Source organism: Lygodium microphyllum, chromosome 22, assembly GCF_053477565.2.
Source record: "Lygodium microphyllum isolate KBCC chromosome 22, Lygodium_microphyllum_v1.1.10, whole genome shotgun sequence".
Taxonomy (NCBI): domain Eukaryota; kingdom Viridiplantae; phylum Streptophyta; class Polypodiopsida; order Schizaeales; family Lygodiaceae; genus Lygodium; species Lygodium microphyllum.
In genome coordinates, this window is record NC_141156.1 from 115,717,245 (window position 1) to 115,742,433 (window position 25,189).

A 25,189-nucleotide genomic window follows, 5' to 3' on the forward strand; every position below is an offset into this window, starting at 1 on the left:
AAAAGGTACTAGTTGTCACAGTCTTGTGACAACTTACCACTGTTCCTTGATGGTATCAACGGCTCATGGAGGTTGCAAGTCTTACCCATTTTCCTGCTACTCCTATAGGTCCACGCAAATCAACTCGTTTATAGGCCCTGTGGGATAGTTCACTTTTTGTGAACTATGCTCTTATGACCTAGATTCTCCATGATAGTGGGCCTACTTCAATTGATGAGGCTCTTGCATAGGATGTTTGGAGACAGGCTATGCAGGATGAGCTTGATTCTATAAAGCACAAACGAACATGGGAGTTGATTCTACGTCTTCGACAGCGGGAGGTGATTCATGTGAAGTGGGTCTATAAGACCAAGTATCTTGTAGATGGTTCCTTGGACCAAGCATAGGCTAGGCTTGTTGCCAAGGGCTTTGCACAGAGGGCCGGTTTGGATTATTTTGAGACCTTCGCACCCACAGTTCGAATGTCTACCATTCGAGCTATTTTGGCTCTTGCAGCCCATCACCATTGGCTTGTTTATCAGATGGACTTTAAGTCTGTCTTCTTGAATGGCAGCCTTAATGAGGAGATTTCTGTCTCCCAACCTCCAGGTCTTCTTGTGCAGGGAAAGTAGGACTATGTTTATCGATTGTGGAAGGCCCTCTATGGCCTGAAGCAAGCTCTAAGAGCTTGGTACCAGCGGATTGATCACTTCTTTCGTGACAATGGCTTCTAGAGATTTCATGACCCTAACCTTTACTAGGGTTGAGGGTGAGAGGTGTGTTTTGATTATCTTATATGTGGATGATCTTATCATCTCAGAGAGCAATTCTATGGAGGTTGATCGGACTCGAGATATTCTGAGATAGAAGTTTGAGATAATAGATCTTGAAATACTACACTTCTTCCTTGGTTTTGAGATTTATCAGATGGCTCAAGGAATTGTTATCTTGCATCCCAGGTATATCTCTGAGTTACTTTCGGAGTTTGGGTATTGATACCAGCGGATTGATCACTTCTTTCGTGACAGTGGCTTCTAGAGATTTTCTCATGACCCTAACCTTTACTAGGGTTGAGGGTGAGAGGTGTGTTTTGATTATCTTATATGTGGATGATCTTATCATCTCAGGGAGCAATTCTATGGAGGTTGATCGGACTCGAGATATTTTGAGATAGGAGTTTGAGATAATAGATCTTGGAATACTACACTTCTTCCTTGGCTTGGAGATTTATCAGATGGCTCAGGGAATTGTTATCTTGCATCCCAGGTATATCTTTGAGTTACTTTCGGAGTTTGGGTATTGGTACCAGCGGATTGATCACTTCTTTCGTGACAGTGGCTTCTAGAGATTTTCTCATGACCCTAACCTTTACTAGGGTTGAGGGTGAGGTGTGTGTTTTGATTATCTTATATGTGGATGATCTTGAGATAATAGATCTTGGAATACTACACTTCTTCCTTGGTTTGGAGATTTATCAGATGGCTCAGGGAATTGTTATCTTGCATCCCAGGTATATCTCTGATTTACTTTCGGAGTTTGGTATGGTCGAACGGGCTATTTCTTGCCCCATGGACCTTGAGTCCAAGCTTGTGGTAGCAGGAGATCCCCTTTTGGATGCTACCCGCTATAGGTGCCTTGTTGGCTCCCTTATTTGGCTCATCCACACTCGGCTGGATATTTCTTTTGTGGTGGCTCTGTTGTCTTCTTTTATGAAGACTCCTACATAGGATCATTGGAGGGCAGCCTTGCGCGTTCTTTGGTATTTATAGGGGACTCGATCCTGTGGGATCATGTATGGAGAGGGGGTTACTCTTTCTGGATGGAGTGACTCTGACCGAGTAGGTGATGTGGATTCGAGACGGTCCACTACAGGTTATGCCTTCTCGCTTGGATCGAGAGCTATCTCTTGGAGCAATAAGAAGTAGCCTGTTGTGGCCCTTTCTTCTATAGAGACTAAGTACTGTGCCCTCTGTTCATTGGCTATGGAGGTAGTTTGGCTTTGTATGTTGGGGGAGATTGGCTTTCCACAGACAGGACCTACGGAGTTGCACGTGGACAACTAGAGTGCTCTTGCTCTGGTGAAGAACTTGGTGTTTCATGCCCTCACGAAACCCGCTGAGGTTCAATATCACTATGTTCGTGAGCGGATTGTGGCTTTTGACTCTTGAGCTAGCGGTGGTCTACTGTCCCATGAAGGACAAATGCGGCGGATCTCTTCATGACGCCTTTGCCCAAGGCTTCTATGCTTCATCATATGAGATTGTTGGGTCTTCAGACTCTCTCAGGATCTGAGAGGGGGTGTTAGCTTGCCCTATTTAGTCATCTCCTGGTTGTGAGCTCTTGTTAGAGTTTGACGGAGACATTGGAGCTTTGATAGTTTAGTGTGCATTTTTATGCATTTCCTCTATTTTTGACACATTTCTTGTGCATTTCCTTTTGTCTATCAATTGGATTCCACCCCTTGACAATGCCTACTTGCTATAGGACTACCTGGGACATTTTGTCATCATTTTTCCATTTTTTAGGTGCAGTTGGACTGAATTTATTGCAGTCATATCACCTATTTTAGCAGGTTGGCCAGATTTAGAGGCCTTTTTAGCAGTCGGCCAGTTTTGGAGGAGTTTGGCTATTTATAGCCACAGCCCACACTTGGCTGATCACTCTTTCTTTTGCAGATTCAGCACACTCTGTCCTGCAGACACTCTCTAACATTGTGTTTCCATCATCTCAGCCTGATTTGGTGCCCTCACTGACGCCTTGGGCTGCGTGCAGGGACTGATCAGTCCTCATCATTGTGTTCAGCATTCATCTTCAGTCAGTGCAGTATTTCTTCCTTCATTTTCTGCTTTCTCTCTCTTTCTCCTCTATGTTCGTGTTCCTTCTTCCGTTGCGCACTCTTACACTTAGTTGGCTAGGAGAGATGAGCCGATCTTCAATGGGTCAACTTCTACCGGATAGAATCCAACACATGCACAAACTTTTGGGCTGTTATGATGTGGAGTGCCACTTCATGTGAAGATATGCTAGGCTTTGCAAAGAAAACACTTAAGAGTGTATGAACACAACTAACACATAATGAACTCAGAATATGAACACAAAGGAAAAGAAGAAACTTATGAACGAAAGCATGCTACTAAATGTATGAATGAATGAATAAAATGTGATATAGGTGTAGGAGCTCAAGTAGTGGGGACTCTTCAATAGTCACACTACCTGTTGTAGGAGTGGACCATAGGGAGAGTGCTGTTCTTTGAGGACAAATCTCAAGTGTAGCAAATCAGTGATGATGGATTGAAAATTTGATGTCACAACACAACATAAAAGAACTTGTATTTACATAGTCAAATGTTTATCGAATTTGTTTTTTTAATAATTAAAAGATATCTAGAAAAGTGCATTAGACTTGGCCATTGATGGGCAGTCATAAGTTAGGGTGGTCCCACACAATGGATTAGAAGAAAGATAGTACACACTTTCATCTATATGACCCAATTGGGTGCTTGTGATTGGAACTCAAGCACATTGGCATTTAACTTGCACATAGAGGGATTAATGCCTTGAAGTATGGCCAAGCACCAAAATAGATAGTTACATTAGTCTTCGCTATGGATGCATCCTGAAAGTCAAGAGCATGATTGCATCTCGCAGTCCTTATATACCAAGCTATGATACTGGCAATCACCCCCCATCTATGGCAGTGTCCTTGGGCCCATTGTACTTGCAAGTAATCTAAAGTGGAGATCGTGCTCAAATGTTGTCCAATGATGATAAAAGAAGAGCTCCCTTGAACATCCTCATAGCCACATGTTGGGCCTCTCTTTGTGATCCATACTATAGCCCCTAGGTTGCCACCATGGTCTTTGCCATGTCATGAAGTCGCCCCACTAGTCATAACCTGGCTATGTGTTGAGGAGTAAAGAGGCGCTATTCCCTTGATCCTTTGCTTTGGAAATCCAATTCTCAGCATCGTGCTCCGTAAGAACTCCTAGATCATGTGGTCTTATGTCTTCTCAAAGTCAAGGAGGAGCACAATAGTTCTTGGATCGAGCCAAAGCCATGGACTCCTAGAAAATGGAAATATTGTTCAAGATGCTGCACTCTTGGACAAAACCTGTTTGGATAGAGTGAGTCTTGGAATGGCCTAAGAATGCTAATCCTAAAAAAAGAGGGATGATATTCTAAAAATAGTACGTCTTTGTTTTGACAATGCATACTAAATTTAGTTGTTTCTATTTGTTGACAATTCTCAGCCCAAAAGAAAGACCATACAAAAGAGACACTCTTGTAACACAAAGCTTCCAAGTGTTCCACCACTTGTCCCACTTAATAACAAGTGGCTGGACACTTGTCTTGTGCTACTCTTCTTCCCCTTTTTGCACTAAGTCTCTCTTTCTTCTATACAAAGAGGTCCAGGTCGTCGTTGTTGTAAACTCATGTATGGAAGATAGCCCCAAAGTTGGTCCCAGCCATCTTCACTATCATCTTCCACTCTTCATTATCAAATCTCTCAAATTTCCTTCTCATTGCTGTTTTACAAGTCAGTAGACATGTAAATTCATTACAACACCTCTTTTTGAAGCTTTTCTTCCACTTAATGGAGTGCAATCCTTTGAGTAGAGTGGTTGATGATGAGAAAATGAGTTGCTCTATGAGGGAGTGAAATGCAGTTCTCTGCCAGTAGAATGTCAGAGTATACACTGGAAGATGGACGGCAGCAGAGGGAATGAAATGCAGTCCTTGGAACTGTCAGTGACAAAGGAGAGCTGCTCCGATCATGTCTGCTGCCCAGGTGTCTGTCCACCAAAAATGCAGCAGAGGGAGGGACGATGACTGGTCACAATTTGAAGTAGCATGTTGCCAGCAGTCAGAGAGTCTCCAGCACAGCAAAATTCAGGTGAGACAACTGAACTTGAGCTTCAATCAGTAGCAGGCTAGAGAATATTGCTGGACAGCCAGGTCAGGCTCTGAAATGTAGCATGGAGGAGGCTGAAAATGATGTCAGCTGGTATAGAAAACCCTGACACAGCAAAACACAAATCAGGGCAGAATGACAGCAGGTCACCTTGGTCTGAAAATGAGTTACCAGCATGTGGGTGATGTCTGCCAATCTAGAGCAGAAGAGATAGTACTGGGCAGGCAGATCTGAGACAAAAATGCAGCCATGATGTGAAGAGAACAGGGCACCAAGCTGGGCAGCACATGAGAAGCCTCCACGGACTGAGATGTCCTTTGTGTCAGGGTGTGGATAGTAGTGGAGAGTGCTGAGAGGCGAAGGAACTGATGAAAAGTGAATGTGAGGAGTGATGATAGATTAGAGATGGATGCATGGCCATGCCTTATTTATAAGCATATGAGTCACTAAATTGTCTAGGCTTGCACCCTAGCTGTCTCGAGTGGGGCCTAGTCACTAATAAACGATGATGCAAATAAGCCTTTTTGGGGTTGTAAATGAACACCAAAATAGAAATTGATGTAACACAATGCACATAATGACTTTGGTTGCTGAACACCCCCTCTTAGGCCCAAAAAGGTGCCCTACGAGGATTTATAGAAGGGTCGAGTGTGGCCACAGTCATTAATACATGTGTATTGCAAATTCTTAGTATGGAGAGAGAGAGAGCTTGTGGAATGTGTGAGATGGCCCTCAACAATTGTACTCTTGATTATTGCAGTAGATTTCTATTCCTGGTTTCATCTTGTGTGTTTTCTCTTTGATCCATCTTGTGTCTTTCATTATTCTGCTGCTTGTTTTGCTCTGCTAAAATTATAGAAACCCCCACAAAGAATGGTCATGTGGAAAAGTATAAAGAGGTAAAATCATAGATGGAGTATGGTAGGTGTCAAGATCCTGGGTGAGCAATGAAGAAGTACTCATGGAGGCTTTGCTTGATGAGGTAAAAGGGAAGCATGCTACAAAGCACAGGTTTTCATTTTGGAGGGATGTCTACACTCATAGGCTTTCATCCGCATGAAACACCCAACATATATGCACAATGCAAATGCAAAGGGGTAATGCATAAGGGAAAGTGCCCCAAATGCCCTTTTACAATGTTTAAAAAATGATGAAATGCAATGCAAAGGTAGATACAATAGGGAAGGGATGTTGGTATCAAAGAAGGCAAGTTGGAACTTGTGTACCATGTGGAAAAGCAATCCCCTGAGATCATGGATGTCGATGCCAAAGTGGAGGAGCTAATGTTGGCTCCTAGTCCTCCAGTTTGGAGAGCTGGAAGAAGAATCAACCACCAGGGTAGTCCGGATATGACTGCCGTCGTCTTCGGAGATGGCTCTTGTGCCTGCCAAATGTTCCAAGTATACCCAAAACTTGACCTTGGAACTTGGAAGAGGGCTCCATATGCCAGTCAAGAATGTGAACACACAACTATGAAGTTAGCGGTCCACCATGCTAGGAAGAAGAACTTAATGGATTGGTCACTGAAGTAGAATGACAAAGCACCTGAGTTGGAAAAGCAAGAAGGAAAGACAATTGTTGTGGTAAATGGAATGATGCTCAAAACTTAGTCTTAGGAGGAAAGATACAATCTGTGAGTTCAATCAAGAATGCAGAGGCATGCTCACAATGCAAGGATTGAAAATCTACGACTTTAGCCTAGTTAGGATTGGTAGATTCTTGTAGTGTTAGTCTTTAACTAAAATAAAAATGTTGGCGAAATGTTGTAGGTGTGATTGAAACTTGTCCTTGAGGGAGGGCTTTGAATGCTAGTCAAGAATGCAGAGGCACGACCACCAAGGTAGTAATCCACCACAATAGGAAAAAGAAGAGCCTAATGGAGTGGTAATTGAAGTAGAATGACAAAGCACATCAACTAGAAGAGTAAGGAGGAGAAATTGCTTTGGTAAGTTGAATGATGCTTAAAACTTAGTCTTGGTAGGGAAGGCACAATCTTTGAGTCCTTAAGGGTATAAAAGAGAAGACACAATCTTATTGATTAAGGATATGGAGGTATGCTCACCAAGGACTGAAAATCTATGGCTTTAGCCCTTTTAGGATTATTAGATTCATGCAACGTTAGTTCTTAATTGAAATTTAAAACCAAGCACGTAAGTACCAAAAGAGAAATTAGATTGGCATACTAGATCTTTCTTATTCATTTGCTTTTGGTACTTGGCTAAAGTTTAATGGATCTAAGTGTGTGTTCAACAAAAGTAAAGGAAAAGTAAAAGTAGTAGCATGCAGGGGAAGAAGGATGAAATGATCTAAAGAAGGTAAAATGTCCCCTTTGGATCCAACTTACACACGAGATACGACACAAGCCACATTCGCAAATGTAAGGGATTGGACATCAGACTCACCTCCTAGCCATAGAGCCAAATGGGCTCACCCTTGAGAATGGGAGCTAGTAGCACTTTGGGTTATGACCACATCTCAAGCACTAGCATCCCATACCACTAGTCTACACCATTCCGGCATATAGACACGTTGGCCAACATGCCTAGAGTCCAAGAGTGGTGATCACACAATGAATGTGCACAATTGTTACAGGGACGTGAAATTTTGAGATGCTCTAATCTTGCGATAACATTTTGAGTGGTGATCTCTTTTACCTTCTTCCTTGACGGGGATGGACAAGATACAAGACAATACTAGATAAGATTTCGTACTTTGAGATTACAAGGTGATAAGAGAACAGGAGTATAATGGAAGACTAGACAATACTAGATACCATGACTAGACAATAACTAAAACTGGAACTTGAAGTTACTTACTTGGGGGTTTTGACTCCTTGAGCTCCCAAGATTGTCATTGGCAAGGTTGAGGAGCTCTATGGCGAGCCCCTCCTCTTATAGATGTTGGAGGGCGGCTAAAGATCTTCTAGAATGTTTCATGATGACATCATCGATGATGCTTGCAACGACACGGCATATCTTCTAGAAGGTTTTATGATGACATGGCAAGGGTAGGTTTGTATAGTTGGCTCGAGGATTGTCCGGTTAAGGGTGCATTTGCATGGAGTGTGGATTCATATGGATTGTTTGGAGGTTACGATTGAGTAACCATACTTTATCACTGACTTTGTATATTGGATGTTGGAGATGATGCTAGTCCGCATTGTGCTTGTACTGATTCTGAGCCTTTTGGATTTGTTGCTTGAGTTCTTGGTGTATATTTGCTAGGTGTTGCACTTTATGTTAGGCTACAGGGTTTTTTACTTGATTGGAGAGATGTACATCCATCCTTGGATGCTGGCCATAGTTTGCAAAGAAAGACGTTTGCTTGTTAGATGCATGGATACTATTGTCCTCAACAATATTCTCAAGGATGAAGTGGGAAAATGACTCTTCAACAAATGTACTGACTCCCAAGTAGCCTTTACCTTCGGCAATTTTGCCACTAGACCAAATACTCGGGATAAACAGTTTGACAAGATCATTTAGTCCAAAGGTCGAGAACCAATTTGGGTTCGAGTGGAATATATCGAGTAGTATCTTCAAGTTGTGGGACCTTCTCAATTCAAACAATCAATTCACCTTGTACACCGATCGTTCTTGCAAATGACTAATGTGGAATATAGGGTGAACTCAAATTTCGGAAGGTAAATCTAGCTTGTAGGACACGCTACTTATCTTCTAGTTGGTTTGGGTGTGGGCGACAACATGTTGGTAAGCCTTATGAGGCTCTGCTCAGCGAGTCCACGTGGTCATCATGGTGACTCATTGTGGGGAGGGGGCAATATTGTTTTTGGCCTGTATTGATATGATAAGGGCCCCAGGAGGGTTCTAGAGATCCTTGTTATTATTGCTGCAAAATTTGGCAAAAGTTTTGATTAATCATTGAAGCTCGGATTACTAGGTGTAGAGAGTTATTGTGGCATATTAGATAGTACTTCTAATTGTCAAAAGGCTGAAAGTTTGAATGTAATATTCCACTCTTTTCTTACTCTATTTATGGTAAGTAGATATTTGAATAATTATAATAATCTATTTATATTTAAATATTTAAAGAGAGAAGCATCTTTTGTGGAAAGAGATATATAAAGAGTGAGTTAACCTATAAGCTTAACATAAAGAGTGAGTTAACTTAAAAAGTTTGCTTTTTGGAAAAAGCACGATTATGCCTAATGAAATGTCCTCATCGGATCTTGATCCAACCTACACACGAGATACGACGGATATAAGAGATTGGACATCAGACTTACCTCCCAACCATAGAGTCAAACATGCTTACCCCCAAGCTTGGAAGCTAGTAGCACTTTGGGACACGATCACGTCTCAAGGACTAGTATCCTATGCCACCAGTCCACACCATCCTGGTGTAGGGACTGTCAAAAGACGACGTACCAGCAAGACAGAAGGGTTTGCGGGAAGGAACACGGGTAGACACTGATAAGAGAAGAGAGGAGAGAAGAAACTCTGATGAATGGAATGATGAAGATCTGAGTCATGGAGTGAATGTGATAAAAGGGAACAAGGGTGCTGTAGCACAAGGAAGATGATGAAGACAACCACGAACCACGCTGCGATGTCCTCCTGAAGGGGGGTAAGGGTAGTGGAGAGGCTAGAGAGAAGAGGTGACGGATTGAATGAATTAGCCGTATAGAATGAGTGAGAGAGTGGCCTATAAATAGGCATAGTCAGTCTAGGGTGGTGCCCCTTTTTGAGGTTGCAAACCCTAAACGCAAAATCACAAAAACAAAAACTGCGGGTGAAGGGTTTCTCAACACCCCCTCTCAGGCCCAAAAAGGGGAACAAGAGAAGAGTGAGGTGGAGATGCAATGCTACATGTTGAAGAATGCTCATATAGCAGGTGCCACTTGGACAGTGTCCCTCGTGGGGAAATTGCTCACTTGCCCAAGCGCCCTAGTACAAAGATGATGAAAACATGCAATGTAGAGGAGGAATGTTGGACTTTGTGTGGTGCCGAGAACCATAAGGATATGCCCGTACTTGATCTCGGGAGCTGGCTCCATGTTGACCAAGTGACCAAGGCAAGAAGAAGAGGAGGAAGAAGACGTAGAGGATTCCTAAGATCCAAGTATTTCCACTTGAAAGGTAACCTGTTGTAAAGAATAGTAGATAGAGTGAACTAGAGAACCCGAAACTCAACCTCGGGAGAGAAGCCTTTAGCGCCGTACATCCATGCAAGAAGGAATACGAAGGTCTCATTACCAAGTCACGGTTGAACCTCCAAGGCCCCGATCTAGGTAGATCCTTGAGATCTTGGGTATCAATAGGTGAGATGACCGTTGGAAGCAAGCCACCCAATCCAAGGGTAGAAGAAGAAGGTAAAAGGCCTCCATGAGGGTGTGCGAAGGATTGAGCGGGGGTTGGGGACCCCCTTTGAAACTGGAGGAATAGCAGTTCTCTTTGAAGTTACAGTAGATGTAGATGCCTCCTCGGAGTCAGAGAAAGATCATCATCCTCTGAATCCCCCTTTGAGGTAGATAGGGAATCCAAAAACTCATGGATCACGGACTCTGAAATGTTTGAGGATGAAGGAAGTGCGGTCGGTTATGCCGAAGAAGGTAATTGGCGTGGTGAAGAACTCCCAGAGATGGCCTCTCGAACCTGAGTAGGCGAGGGTGAAGGGTGGGGCTTAGGTTGAGCAATGAGTGGGCAATAGTCATTGCTTCTCAATGGAGCGGACTGGGAAGCTGAAGAAGAGGAAGGAGTCGAGCAGCCACTCTCTTTCTCGAAGCAGACTGACGAGGAGACAGCATCAAACAATCATTGTCTCTCATGGAGGGAACTGTAGAACTGCGGGCCATGGTAGCCACTGCACCTGAAAATAGGTGGGTGAAGACTGCTGTTGGCATTGCGACAATCTCTAGGAGGTTGTAGCGCCAATCGATCCTTCATGTACTCGAAAGGACTTAGTGCGCATCGGATGCGTTTTATTGCCTTGAGCATAGTACTCTGATAGCTGATGTAGAACGATCTTTGTGGCCTAGAAAGGAGAGGTGGCACAAGGAGTGCTTGGTGGAAGACGCATATACTCCCGTGGGGGAGGGTAGGGAGCAAAGGTTGTGTTAGCCTGCTCTTCAGTCAGTCTCAGTCTGTCATCTCCTGGTTGTGAGCTCCTGTCAGAGTCTGACAGGAGACAGAGGAGCTCTGTCAGTGTGTTTTTATGGCTGCTTTAGTCAGCATGCAGCCTTGGGCATTTTACAGCCCAAACTGGGCTGTTTCTGGGCTGACTGCCCATTATTTTGAGCAGTCGGCCAGATCTGGCCATAGTCGGACCAGATCTGGCTGGTCGGCCAAATCTGGCCAGGTCGGCCAGTTTGGCTGGTCGGCCAGTTTGCTGGCTGGGGGCTATTTATAGCAGCCCCCCCAGTCAGTCCAGTATACACTCTCTGCAGGTACAGCACTGCTCCCTCCGTCTCCGTCTTCGGCATTGGTGCTGCCTCTGCTTCCAGTCTGTCCTGGTTCCCTCACTGACGCTCCGGGCTGCGTGCAGGGACTGTTCTGTCCATTCCAGTGTATTCAGCATTCATCTCAGTCAGTGCAGACTTTCTTCCTTCATTCTCTGCTTCCTCTCTCCTCTCCTCTGTGTTCGTGTTCTTCTTTCGCTGCGCACTCTCACATGGTATCAGAGCCTGATTGAGAGCACGGAGGACGACCTTCAAGAGAGAAATACCTTACTGCTGCTGCCAACAGATCCACAACAGCTAGGCGATTGCTTCCGGCGGCTGCCAACAGGTCCATCCCAGCCAGGTGACTGCATCAGGAGGCTGTACAGCCTGCGTTTGCTGTACACAGGGGCTGCCACGTCATCCAGTGACGCAGCAACCCTGCGTTTGCTGCCAGGCGACCTCTTCTGCTGCAGGGCAACCTCCCTACAGGCTGCGTTTTGCTGCTTTGCAGGTCGCTTCCAACCCAGGCTGCTCCTTTCCTGCTGGCGACCTCTGTCCGGGCTGTTTCCTGGTGCTGGTGGTCTCTTTTCTGGTGTTGGACATCAGATCTCTTTGCGTTTTGCAGATCCAGGTGTTTGTAGGCACTCTCTGCCTGCGTCTTGGTGGTTGGTGACCACATTGCTGGTCCTATTTCGTCAGCGGCACAACTTTCTTTGGTATTTTGCAGATTGGAAGATGTCTTACCAGTTTTCAGGCTTTGAAGACTCAGAGGATGAGCTTCTTTCTCATCATTCCTCTGAGCGGAGGCGGGACTATCGTGAAGTTCGACATCGGGAAGACCCTCCTCGCACTCGTCCTTCTTCAGTCCATGCATCTCAGAGGGTTCCATCTACTGCGAAGGTTTCTTCAGTGAAGACTGCATCAGATGTGCGGATGCCTTCCTTGATTCCCTCTATCCAGGTGCCGATTCTCCCTTCCTTTCCGAAGGAAGACAAGTTGGATGGTTCCAACTACTCCCTATGGTCATGCAAGGTGGCTTGCATCCTTGATACCTTTGATCTGTGGGAGCTTGTTTCTTCACCCATCGACCGACCCCCCGTGGATTCGTCCGATGGCACCTCTATGGACCGTGCAGCCTTATGGGATAGGCTCAACTCTCGAGCCCGTTCCTTTCTTTTTATGAGTCTCCATGATTCTGTTCTTGTACATGTTCACAGGTTAAAGACCGCGGCGGAAGTATGGACAAAGCTTGCGTCTTTGTATCAGCACAAGACATTTGCCCACAAGATTTCCCTGGAGAAGAAGTTGCGGATGCTCAGTCTTGATGGTTCTTCTTCCATGAAGGAGCACATCACGAAGATGGAGGATATGCGAGGCGAGCTAGCCTCTCTTGGTCGTCTGATATCGTTTGAGGATATGGCGATGATTCTGTTGACTCAGCTGCCATCACCCCGTTATGATGTCTTCTACACCAGCCTCATCACTTCGAGGACCCGTGAGACTCTCCTATGGGAGGAGCTTTCCCCGCTTGTCTTGGAGCATGATGAGCGACTCAAAGAGGTGGGAGCCAGTGGCTCCACCAAGGCATTTACGGCTGGCACAGGTGGTGGCAAGAAGAAGAAACAAAAGAAGGAGAAGGCCAAGGACAAGAAGGAGGAGGACAAGAAGGATGCGAAGGAGAAGAAGCCCAAGTGTCCCCATTGTGGGAAGGGCACTCATCCCGAGGAGAAGTGTTGGCAGAAGTATCCCCATTTGAAGCCTAAGGAGAAGGACTCGAAGGCGGCCCCCGCCACAACAGAATCTGCGTTTGTGCATCTCTTTGTTGAGGAAGACACTGCCCTAGCTTCTACCACACAGGAGAAGCCTTGGCTCGTCGACAGTGGCGCATCTTCACACATGACCTTCCGTCAGGATTGGCTTCAGGATCTTTGTTCCAGAGGGGGTACAGTCACCATTGGTGACAATTCTACAGTTCCTGTTCGAGGAGTGGGGACTTTACCTATGTTTTTTGACAGGCGGTCTTCCTCCGCCAAAGTTCTCTATGTGCCTGATTTGGGTTTTAACCTCTTATCTGTGCATGGTCTTACTCAGTTAGGTACCCGAGTTATTTTTACACAGGATGCAGTCACAGTGGAGGATGCTTCTACAGGTGATGCTCTTTGGACAGGTACACAGGAGGGTGGGCTTTATACGCTCACAGCCTTGGCTGCGCGGACTTCCCATGAGCTTGGGCTGCTCTGGCATGCTCGGTATGGTCATTTGAACCTCGATTCTCTTCGCCGGGCTTCTAGGAGGAAGATGGTGGAGGGACTTCCTGATTTCCCTCCTCTTCACACTTTGTGCCCTAGTTGCTTGAGGGGCAAGCAGCACCGGCAGCCTCACCCGCAGGTTGCTTCTAGGAGGGCTACTTCTCCGCTTGAGTTGGTTCATACCGACCTTTGCGGACCTATGGGCACGGCCTTCCTTGGGAAGGCCAAGTATTTGATGCTGATTGTGGACGACTTTAGTCGTTATGTGTGGCCTTATTTCTTGGAGTACAAGAGCGAGGCGTACTCCCGTTTCTGTGAGTGGCAGGTGTTTGTGGAGACCCAAACAACTTTCAAGGTCCGTGGTGTTCGAGCTGATCATGGTGGAGAGTTCACTTCTCACATTTTCTCTCAGTTTTGCAGGGATCATGGTATTTGGGTGGAGTATTCCCATCCGAACACACCATCAGAGAATGGTGTGGTGGAGCGTGCGAATCGGACCATGATTGAGATGGCCCGATCTATGCTGGAGCATCGGAGTCTTCCTCATTTCCTTTGGGGTGAGGCGGTGGCTACAGCGGTGCATATACGCAACCGCTCTCCGACTTCGGCATTACAGGACATGACTCCATATGAGGCTTTCTTTGGGAAGAAGCCTTCCGTGTCCCATTTTCGCATCTTTGGGTGCGATGCTTTTGTCCATGTGGACAAGAAGAAGAGGAGGACGAAGTTCGACTCTAAGTCGAGAAAGCTTATCTTCGTTGGTTATAGTACGACCACGAAGGGATATTGGCTCGTCGACCCGACGACGCGGCAGGTTGAGGTAAGCAGGGATGTGATCTTTGATGAGGCTTCGGCCTCTGAGGATCCGATTGATGGTTCTATCTCAGATGTTTCTTCATCATCGACGGGACCCCCCCCCCCCCCCCCCCCCCCCCCCTATTCCTCCTCCTTCGGCTTCCCTTTCCCCTTTGGTGGATGTGCCTTCGTCTTCTACGAGCTCTTCTACCGCCACTTCGGGATCTTCACGGGATATACAGCCTTCTTCAGATGCGGAGGATCTACCTTCACTCGGTGAGGGGGAGTCCCTCTCCGATTTGGGTGCTTTACAGGTTCCGGAGACCCCCCGGTCTCCCTCACAGCAGCAGGAGTCTCACAGGATTCCTTTATGGTATCGCCGGCTCATGCAAGATTCAGGTGTTACTCACTTTCCTGCTTCTTCTACAGGTCCATGTCGATCAGCCCGTTTACAGGCCCAGCAGGACAGTTCACTATGTGTGAACTATGCTCTTATGTCACAGATTCTTCAGGATTCCGAGCCTTCCACTGTGGAGGAGGCTCTTGCACAGGATATTTGGAGACAGGCTATGCAGGCCGAGCTCGACTCCATCGAGCGAAACCATACGTGGAAGCTTGTACCGCGTCCCGCGAAACGGAAGGTGATTGGTGTGAAATGGGTCTTTAAGACCAAATATCTTGCAGATGGCTCTTTGGACAAGCATAAAGCTAGGCTTGTTGCCAAGGGTTTTGCCCAGCGTGCAGGGTTGGATTACTTTGAGACTTTTGCTCCTACAGCTAGGATGTCCACCATCCGAGTGCTTTTGGTTCTTGCTGCTCACCACCGTTGGCCTGTCTTTCAGATGGACGTCAAGTCTGCTTTTCTGAATGGCGTTCTTGAGGAGGAGATTTATGTTTCACAGCCTCCTGGTTTTCTTGTGCAGGGGAAGGAGGATCATGTCTACAGGCTGCGGAAGGCCCTTTATGGCCTAAAGTAGGCTCCTCGTGCTTGGTACCAGCGGATTGACCGCTTCTTTCTACAGAGTGGCTTTGCGCGCTCCGCTTATGATCCCAACCTCTACTTACGGGTTGTGGATTCTCTTTCGGTGTTCCTCATCTTGTATGTGGATGATCTTATCATTACAGGGAGCGACACTCAGCAGGTGGAGCATACACGGTCCATTCTTCAGCAGGAGTTTGACATGACAGATCTAGGGATCCTTCACTTCTTTCTAGGTCTGGAGATCTATCAGATGGCACAGGGCATTTTTATCTCGCAGCACAGGTACATCTCCGAGCTTCTTTCGGAGTTTGATATGGCTGAGTGTCGGCCTATCTCATGCCCTATGGACCCTGAGTCCAAGCTTTTGACCGCTGGAGTTCCTCTTACCGATCCCACCCGTTACAGGTGCCTTGTCGGCTCTCTTATCTGGCTGCTTCACACTCGGCCGGATATCTCTTTTGTGGTGGCTTTATTGTCTTCCTTTATGCAGACTCCTACCCAGGATCACTGGCAGGCGGCCTTGCGGGTTCTTTGCTATTTGCAGGGGACTCGATCCTTTGGGATCATGTATGGAGATGGGATTACCCTTTCTGGATGGAGTGATTCTGATTGGGCAGGTGATGTGGATTCGCGACGATCCACTACAGGTTATGCTTTCACCCTTGGATCTGGTGCTGTCTCTTGGAGCAGCAAGAAGCAGCCTACTGTGGCACTTTCTTCTACAGAGGCTGAGTATCGGGCCCTATGTTCGACCGCTATGGAGGCAGTTTGGCTCCGTCGCTTACTCGCGGAGATTGGCTTTTCCCAGACCGGACCTACGGAGCTGCGCGTGGATAACCAGAGTGCTCTTGCTCTGGCCAAGAACCCGGTGTTTCATGCTCGTACGAAGCACATTGAGGTTCAGTATCACTATGTTCGAGAGCGGATCGTGGATTCGGAGCTGGTGGTGGTCTATTGTCCTACGGCGGCCAATGCAGCTGATCTCTTTACGAAGCCGTTGCCTCAGGCTTCTTTGCTTCATCACATGCGGTTCTTGGGTCTTCAGACACTCCCAGGAGTTGAGAGGGGGTGTTAGCCTGCTCTTCAGTCAGTCTCAGTCTGTCATCTCCTGGTTGTGAGCTCCTGTCAGAGTCTGACAGGAGACAGAGGAGCTCTGTCAGTGTGTTTTTATGGCTGCTTTAGTCAGCATGCAGCCTTGGGCATTTTACAGCCCAAACTGGGCTGTTTCTGGGCTGACTGCCCATTATTTTGGGCAGTCGGCCAGATCTGGCCATAGTCGGACCAGATCTGGCTGGTCGGCCAAATCTGGCCAGGTCGGCCAGTTTGCTGGCTGGGGGCTATTTATAGCAGCCCCCCCAGTCAGTCCAGTATACACTCTCTGCAGGTACAGCACTGCTCCCTCCGTCTCCGTCTCCGGCATTGGTGCTGCCTCTGCTTCCAGTCTGTCCTGGTTCCCTCACTGACGCTCCGGGCTGCGTGCAGGGACTGTTCTGTCCATTCCAGTGTATTCAGCATTCATCTCAGTCAGTGCAGACTTTCTTCCTTCATTCTCTGCTTCCTCTCTCCTCTCCTCTGTGTTCGTGTTCTTCTTTCGCTGCGCACTCTCACAGGTTGAAGTCGGCAAGCATTTGTGGTGTGTCCGGTGATGCCATAGTAGGAGCACCTAGTGGTTTGGTCATCTGTTGATAAAGAAGCCATGTGTACCAGTGTGCCTTGCTGAAGAAGGAAGAGGTTAGCCATGAACCATGAACTGCAATGTCTGCCTCAAGGGCTAGGAGGGCAGTGGAAGGGCTGGAAGTGAGCTCCCAGTGGGAGGAGGATGTGACCAGTAGTAAGAGGTTGCAACCAGTAGAAAAACGTAGGTGAAGAGAGAGAGAGAGAGAGAGAGTAAAAATGCAGGTTGTAGTGACAGACTGAGAGAGAAAAACAACAACGTTAGCAGGGACGAGAGAGAATCTATTGCGACAAGTTGAGGAGAGAGAAAATCTATAGCAAGGCTGCAAAGAACAGTCACCAGTAGCAGGGAGGAGTCGTCAGCATCATCAGAAAACAGCCGCCAGCAGCAGAGTGGAACCGCTAGCAGTAGAGAACAGCCGCCAGGTAAGGTGTTGATGCAGCGGAAGAAGAAGAGAAGTGGATGCCGAACCCACCACCGGTCTTTGGCTTCATTGGAGTGGAGGATCTTTGCCGCTGCTTGAGCAGATCCAACTTTGATACCATGTCAAAAGACGACGTACCAACGAGATAGTAGGGTTTGTGGGGAGGAACATGGAGGGAACTTGGCAAACACTGAGAAGAGAGAAGAAACTCTGATGAATGGAATGATGAAGATCTAAATCATTGAGTGAATGTGATACAAGGGAACAAGGGTGCCTTAGCACAAGGAAGATGGTGAAGACAGCCACGAACCACGAACTGCAATGTCCTTCTGAAGTGGTGTGAGGGTACTGGAGAGGCTGGAGAGAAGAGGTGACGGATTGAATGAATCAGCCGTATAGAATGAGTGAGAGAGTGGCCTATAAATAGGCACAGTTAGTCTAGGGTGGTGCCCCTTTTTGGGGCTGCAAATCCTAAACGCAAAAATGCAAACTGCGGGTGAAGGGTTTCTCAACAGGGACATGTCCCGGATGTCTATAGGGATATAATAGAAGGGCTTAGTCTATTGTAGCCTAAAGAGGCCTAAGTGTGGTTAGCCTATGTAGCCTATGGGCTTGACTAGAGTAACCTAAAGATCTAACCCTATGGGATTCTAGTCTTAGGATCCTATGGAGACCTAGGAATCCTAAGAATCTGGCCTAAAGGACGATGATAGCCAAACTAGTCAAATAAGGCATAAGGTATTGACTAGGGGGAGGTGGTAGAACAAGATGATGCACCAAAGATATCTATGTTTAAGAAATTCAAAGAAATACCTTGGTGTTGCACAAACACCAGACACCTGAAATTGGAAGGGGATGTCCACCAAATGCAAGAGCTTCAGGCTGGCCGAAGGGGATGCCCACTTAAGCTCGCAAGGTTGAAGGCTGCTGTTATGCAGAAACCAGAGCCACTAGCACTCCCAGATGAAGGAAACACAGCATCAGCAGTCCCAATAAGGTGAAAATGCAGCACCAGCAGGAGTCTGCCACCAAAATGCAGCTGTGAACAGAAGGTGATAGGTTGGAAAAGCCTGTGACAAGCCGATAAGTGCCAAAATCACCAGAGAAAGAGTTGCCCAAGTCATGAACAGCAAGCAGAAGCAGTTGCGATGCTGGAAACACTGTTATCAAGCTGAGACAAGGGTTTGATAGTGCAGATTCAGGCTGTCAAGCTTTGGCATAGCAGCATGATAGGAGGAAATGGCTGAGGATTGTCTGTTGCAGCAAAATGCAGCCTATGACAAGAAACACAAAGCTGGCTTGAGGGGCGATAGGCTGGAAAAGGTGTTGAGCAGCCATCTTTTGAAGAGAGATCGCGATAATACCATGTGAGAGTTGTAGCAGTTTGAAAGAGAAACACCAAAAGCAAGAATGAGAAATTTGAGAAACACAGCTGAATAATGAGAAGAAGCTGAGACCATGCTTACCCCTTGCATGTCCTATAGATGTAGCTGCAGTGAGGGCATTGGAGGAGAGAAGGTGGAAGACAAGAAGTCAATGATTGAGCGAGTGTTGATCGACAGATGAGTGAGGCCCATAATATGTAAGATTGACCTAATATCCTCAGGATAGTGCTCAAATCCTCTAGGATAGACACGCACAGAGCTCCTAATGTCTGTTACTGACTTAGTGTAGGGCACCAGCACAGTAATGCAGCCACCCTTGTTGACAATCAGCAGAGGAGAAGGTGGGAGAGGCTCAAATGGTGCAGTTGGATGCTCTCATCGGTGTAGGCAGCAGGCTGAGATGAAAACATAGCAGTCCAATGTGTGGTGATAGCTGTTAGTGATGGCTAAGAAAGGGCAAAGACCAGCAAGTGGAAGCATTGGACTCAAAATGATGGCTGTAATGAGGAAGATGATAGCTAAGTGATGAGAGAGACGATGATGGTGATGATGATTATAATGGTGATGGGAGAGAAAGTCAATTATGATGCTTATGAGATTGGGAACAGGGAGTGGTAGGAGAGCTGGTACTGAATGGGAATGGACAGGGATGAAAGTGGCAATGACAATGATTCCCTTTTATAGAACTTTTTGAGCCAATTGTCCACCAAAGTTCTAAAAACCAGTATTGGATGATATAATTCATTTTGGAACTATTTTGGGACTCAATGATATAATTCAGTTTGGGATTGTTTGGAGAGCCAAAAAATGCAAAAATGTGATAAATCCATGGCAATTTCTAAATCCTTTAACAATTCTGAAAGAATAGGAGTTGAGAAAGGATTGGTGGGAGGGAGTAGTGGAATTGTGGGAATAAGACAAAAGGCAACTTATCGGAAGTAGAATGTAAGTGGCAAGAAGCACCCAATTTTGATCTTCCATTCCTCTTGCTTATGTTTATATGTTGGCAGAGATCCAAGTCTCCATAATAACTAATTTTTGTTACTTGCATATCAGTGAGAGCAATATAGAGAGGAGGATCATACACACTTGATAAAATATATGAACCTGGCCCATTTTGGGCTGTGATGCAATATGTGGTTTCCATGTTGATGGGGTCTCTTTTGGTTGTGAGTTTTAGATTCTTGACAACTGGTCACTTTGACTATGATGCACCTTCAAAAGGCCTTGGGATAAATAATCATCTGAAACGCTAGGAAGGATAGTGAAAGAATATGATAAGGAGCGGGTGTTGGTGTGGAGGATGAAATATATCACTCTCGAAGAGCCATGAGTGAACTGCTCTATTGGTGACTCTTTTGGTGAGTCGGGTCGAGACATTGCAGATCAGTGCATGTTTGTCCTTGCAAAGACTAGCACCCATGGTGAGTCAAGTTTGTCAGGCACCTAGCTCCAATTCCAATTGAGGAACTACCAAGGTTTGTAGAGCAGACATAGATCGTACGACAACACAACCAAGAAATGAAGCAGAGAATAGGGTAGAGACCAAATGAAAAATGAAGAAGAAAACTCACTGAACAAATGGATGTTACAGAGGTATGCAATACAATCAAAGTGCTGAAGGAGTGGAAGGCTGTCCAACAGCCAGTATCTCTGGGACTGGGTTTTGGGATACTGGAAAAAAGTCAATCCTTTGGAACAGTTCTTGAATATAGCAGACCACTGTCACTAGATGTCAAATCTGAGGATGATGTCCCTGAGGCTGAGAGAGTGCAGAAATCAGCAAAACACAGCAGTCCTTTGGATGATTGAGGGCTGAAACAGTAGAGGAAGCCATTTGAATGCATGCATGTCCATCAGCAGCACAAGGTGTGGACAGCAAAATGCAGCTGTCAGGGGCTGTCATGAAGGTATTGGGCTTGAGCAGCATGTTCACACACTGAAAACACAGCAGCAGCAGTGCACAAACAATAGGTTGATGATGTTGCCTAGCTGGAGCTGATATCAGCAGCAAGTGCAATTGCCAGGCAAGAGAGGATGCAGCTGAGAGGTGGTTGGCTGGGCAGCTGGGTGATGATGGCAATGATGGCTGATGGCAAACCACTAGCAGATGGGGAATGATGATGTTGAAACAAGGATGGAAAAAGTGATTAGACACTGACTCCCTCTTACAGAACCTTTTGAGCCATTTTTCTACAGAAGAATCTCAAGCTTTGTACTTAATTTGGTTCAATTAAAAATGTCTCTTGGGGCTGTACAAGAGCCAATTAAATTAGCCAAAGATATGAGATAAAGCTTAAGAATAAGTCAATAGGTGTCCGCAGAGACTGAATTTAATAATTCCTAGAAGATGAGCTAAGGTTTTTCAAATTACACGTTCATTCACGTGCATTTAGGAACTTGTTAGGTTCTTCAGCTTCTTGCCACTTGTATCAATTTTGTAAATGCAGTATGGGTTTTTTGTCAGAATCCCTTTGATTCATAGCTGATTTGTATCAATTTTGTGAATGCAGTATGGGTTGTTTGTCAGAATCCCTTTGATTCAAATAGCTGATAATCAAGCTTTACAGATTTTTGCCGAGGTATAACTTGTCCCTGACAACTTTTTAATGATGTTGAATCTTGAAAAGCAAGGATGAGTTGAGTAACATTTGGCTTTACATATTTGCAGAGACAATTCATTAAGAATCAAGGTCGGCAAGCTGCATCTGAGGTAATAATATTCTCCACTCAATAATGCTTTAAAGATTGTATTTCTTTGTGTTACAAAAGAGTGGGGGTTTTTAAAAACTCTCACTTATTTTCCCTGTATTTTTGTCGCATTGATGTAGTTGCACTTAAGCTGTCACTAATTCCTGTGGAATTTCAATCAAAGTGCATTTTAAAGTTGGTTGCTTAAAACTGCACCTAAGCTGTTTTTAATTTGTGTTGGATTTTAAGCATAGCACATGTTGGATATGACCGCTTAAAGTTGTAGGTTGCACAATTTCAACCATTTTTGAACACACACAACTCCTTTTTTTTATATCGTCTTGTTGACACATGTTGTTGGCAAGACAATTAGGTTAGGCTCCTAAGTTTCGGATCGCATATGGTTAGATTAATAGTTTAGGTTCTTAAGATTGAGGCATGTTTTTCAAATTGTTGGCTAAATCTTGCAAACACCATAAGTTATTGGGCTGACCTTTTTGGTCATGCTTGGAATTGGGGTCAATTGGCAAGCTCAATGATATTTCAAGCTTTGATTATAATTTGGAGGCAGAAAAATGGTTGCAAAATTCAAGGGGTTTTGCTCAGAGATATTGCACTTCTGCTGTTCCACATCTGATCTTTTTTTTTTTTTTGGCAGCAGTTTGATGGTCTGCTGCAAACACTTCAAGACTATTGAAATTACATAGGAGATGACATTGTTTTGAATTTAGATCGAGATTGAAAAAGGCTTGTGCCTTTGAAATCTGACTTGCCTTGAATAGGTGGGAACAAATTTGCAGTTATGATGATAGAATCATAGCAGCAAAGTACACTTGCCACTTGCACAACTCACAAGGTATAGAACGAGCTAGAGAGAATTGCTCATCTTTGGTGGCTAGTTTGAGTGGAAGTTTGAATTCATACTTATAACCACTAAAAGTAAAATCCAGTAAATATAGTCACATTAGCCACTACCCACATCTACCTAGGTGGTTTTTTGTTGTGTTGCTGATAGGGCCAATTTGGTTGAGCATATTAGTCTCATAATAAATCACTATATAGATCAATTTTGGTTATTGTTCCACAGCATAGTGTGCTTGGCCATGCCCTAGAAATTTAACTATGCATAGGTGAAACTAGCCTTCCTTCTTGGCAAGGGTGGCATAGTTGAGGGAAATGGGGAAACAAAAATGGAAACGGCAAGTTTCAATGAGGGGGAAACGGAAACACTATGCCATAAAGGGGTGGAGGGGGTGAGCTTAGAACCTTGGTGCTTAGAAGTTAGAACTTAGAATATAATTTCATACTTAAAATCCAAGCTTTCTAATCTCTAAGTTGAGAGAGAGAGAGAGAGAGAGAGAGAGAGAGAGTGTGTGTGTGTGTGTGCGGCAGTCCTAGGTCTGCTTTTATGCTAATAACCGAAGTTTGTTGGCAAGTGGACTTTTGGTATAGATATGAGAGAGAGAGAGAGAGAGAGAGAGAGAGAGAGAGAGAGATGTTTTGGGCCCGAAACGTTTCGGTCCCGAAACAGGCGTTTTGACCTGTAGGGGTTTTTAACCAATTTCAAGTTGCAGACTGCATTCCGCCTTCTTGCGTGAGCATTCCGCCTTCTTTCCCTTGCTGTCCACCCTCTTTCTCAGCTGATCACCCTCCCCTACCTGCTGCCTGCTCCACGTCCCAGCCCTGAAACTCTACATTTCTTTCATGTCCAATCCCTTTCCTTTCATGTACATACTATTTCTAGCTGTTTTTCCTTAGATTTAGTGCTGATTTTCTTGTTTCCAATGAACAATCTCTCCCCTCTCTTTTTCCTTCGCTGTCCACCCTGATTTGAGCAAGTTTTTTCCACTTTTGCTGTTGTTTTCCTTGTTTCTAGCAAGGTATAGCCATGGTGAAGGACACATTTTGGAGCCACACGTGCATCGTTAGCGACTATGGAGGTAGTGGTGGCTCGAAGCGGTGGGAATGCAATTACTGCCATGTCATACGCATGGGGAGTGTTACATGAGTGAAGGATCATCTTGCTCGTGTTAGTGGCAAGGATATTGATAATTGCCTTGATGTGCCTAATGATGTGTATGCTAGTTTAGAGCATTGGAGGTGGCAACACCTTGTGGTTAGTGCACCACATGAGGATGATACTTTATGGCGAAGTGTACGCCCTATGGTTCCACCTCCTCCTATAGGTGGTAGCGCCCCAAACAAGGGTAGAGTATGCGTGGATGTTGGTGGCAATGCTTTTGCTAGTGCCAACGTCTCTATGGATATAGATGCAGAGGCCACTCAGGCAAGTGTATGTGCTTCTATTGAGGGCCCAGTTGCTTCATGGATCCCTTTGCCACATCTTGGGAATGTGCAAGGTGGTAGTAGCTCGTCAACAGTTGCACCTACCATTGGGGCAGCAAGAGCTACAAGAGGATAATTAGAAAGGGCAAGTATTACAACCACCCTTCAAAAGCAAGCAAAGGTAGAGGCTACTCGTGAGATCATGAGATTATTTATATAGTGCGCCATTCCTTTTCATGTTGCACGTACAAATAGGTGGAAAAGGACCATTAGGGCCATCAGTCAGATTGGATGTCAGTGGGAGGGCCCCTCCTATGAGGCTTTGCGCACACGTGAGCTTGTTAGAGAGAAACAAGCTGTAGAGCTAGAGATGCAGCATTTGAAGACTGCTTGGTAGAAGTATGGTTGCACTATTTTGTGTGATGGATGTAAGTGAGGAGCTTGAAGAGGGGCTGCAATATTATTTTAGTAAGTGGGCTGATGGAGATGTTTCCATCATTGCGCGACTTGAGGATGGTCTTCTCAAGTTTTGTAATCACACTCTCTCATTTGCATGCCCCACAACAGAGTTACGTGAGACAAAGCTCTAGTCTGTGTCTTAGTGGGAGAAGTACGGAAATTGTGCTCCGACATTGGTGAGTAAAGTAACAAGTTTAAACAGTAAGCATGTGACATGATACGTCATACATGTTATAATGTAAATAAGTGTGCTAATTTTCTTCTTATTCTTTTATTGGAATTTGGCAAAAAAGGATGGCTATCCATGTTCTCTCGTAGGATTGTGATAGTAGTCCTATTGAGAGAAATTGGAGCACGTGGGTATTGTTTCAACCCAAAAAGAGAAATAAGTTGAAGATTGCTCAGCTTGAGAGATTGGTTTTTTGCCATTGTAAGTTGCGCTTGATTGAGAATTTAAGTTACATAGTTGAGCCAAAGCAGGTAAATATAAATAAGATTGACATAGAGAAGGTGAGGGACATTCCTATCATTCCAGAGGAGGAGATAGACATCTACAATATGCTACATGAGGAGATGTCTTTACTTGCGCATTGGACACGGTTGAGGCGTACATCAGGTAGAGCGAGAGGATCTTGACTTCGATGTGGAGTTGCTTCTACCTCTACAACTCTAGTAGCAGATGATGATGATGATACCTCCTCTTCCTCTAGTAGTAGTATTGGTGCTCTTGCTAGTAGCCCTAAGGAGGCCGAGATAGAGATGGCTTTGGATGATGTTGAGTGACTCTCATGAGTGATTAGATGACAAATCATGATATGATGATTCATAGACTTGTACTTTGTAGACTTGCTATTAGTTGATTATGTAGATTTATGCTTATGGTTCAGTGGCATTTGGATTACTCACGACTCATGAGATACTGTGATACACCATACATCATAGTTGTATTTCT

At 45.3% G+C, this 25,189-nt stretch overlaps 1 protein-coding gene across 1 annotated transcript in view; it reads left to right on the forward strand.

Annotated features, from left to right (window-relative positions):
- The window catches only part of LOC148017529 (uncharacterized), a 48,268-nt gene that overhangs the window by 12,095 nt on the left and 10,984 nt on the right, over positions 1-25,189 (forward strand). Inside the window, exons 3-4 of the mRNA XM_087663506.1 lie at positions 21,315-21,383; positions 21,473-21,514. Of these exons, the coding sequence (XP_087519632.1) occupies positions 21,315-21,383; positions 21,473-21,514 (111 nt within the window). The remainder of the gene's footprint in view (positions 1-21,314; positions 21,384-21,472; positions 21,515-25,189) is intronic.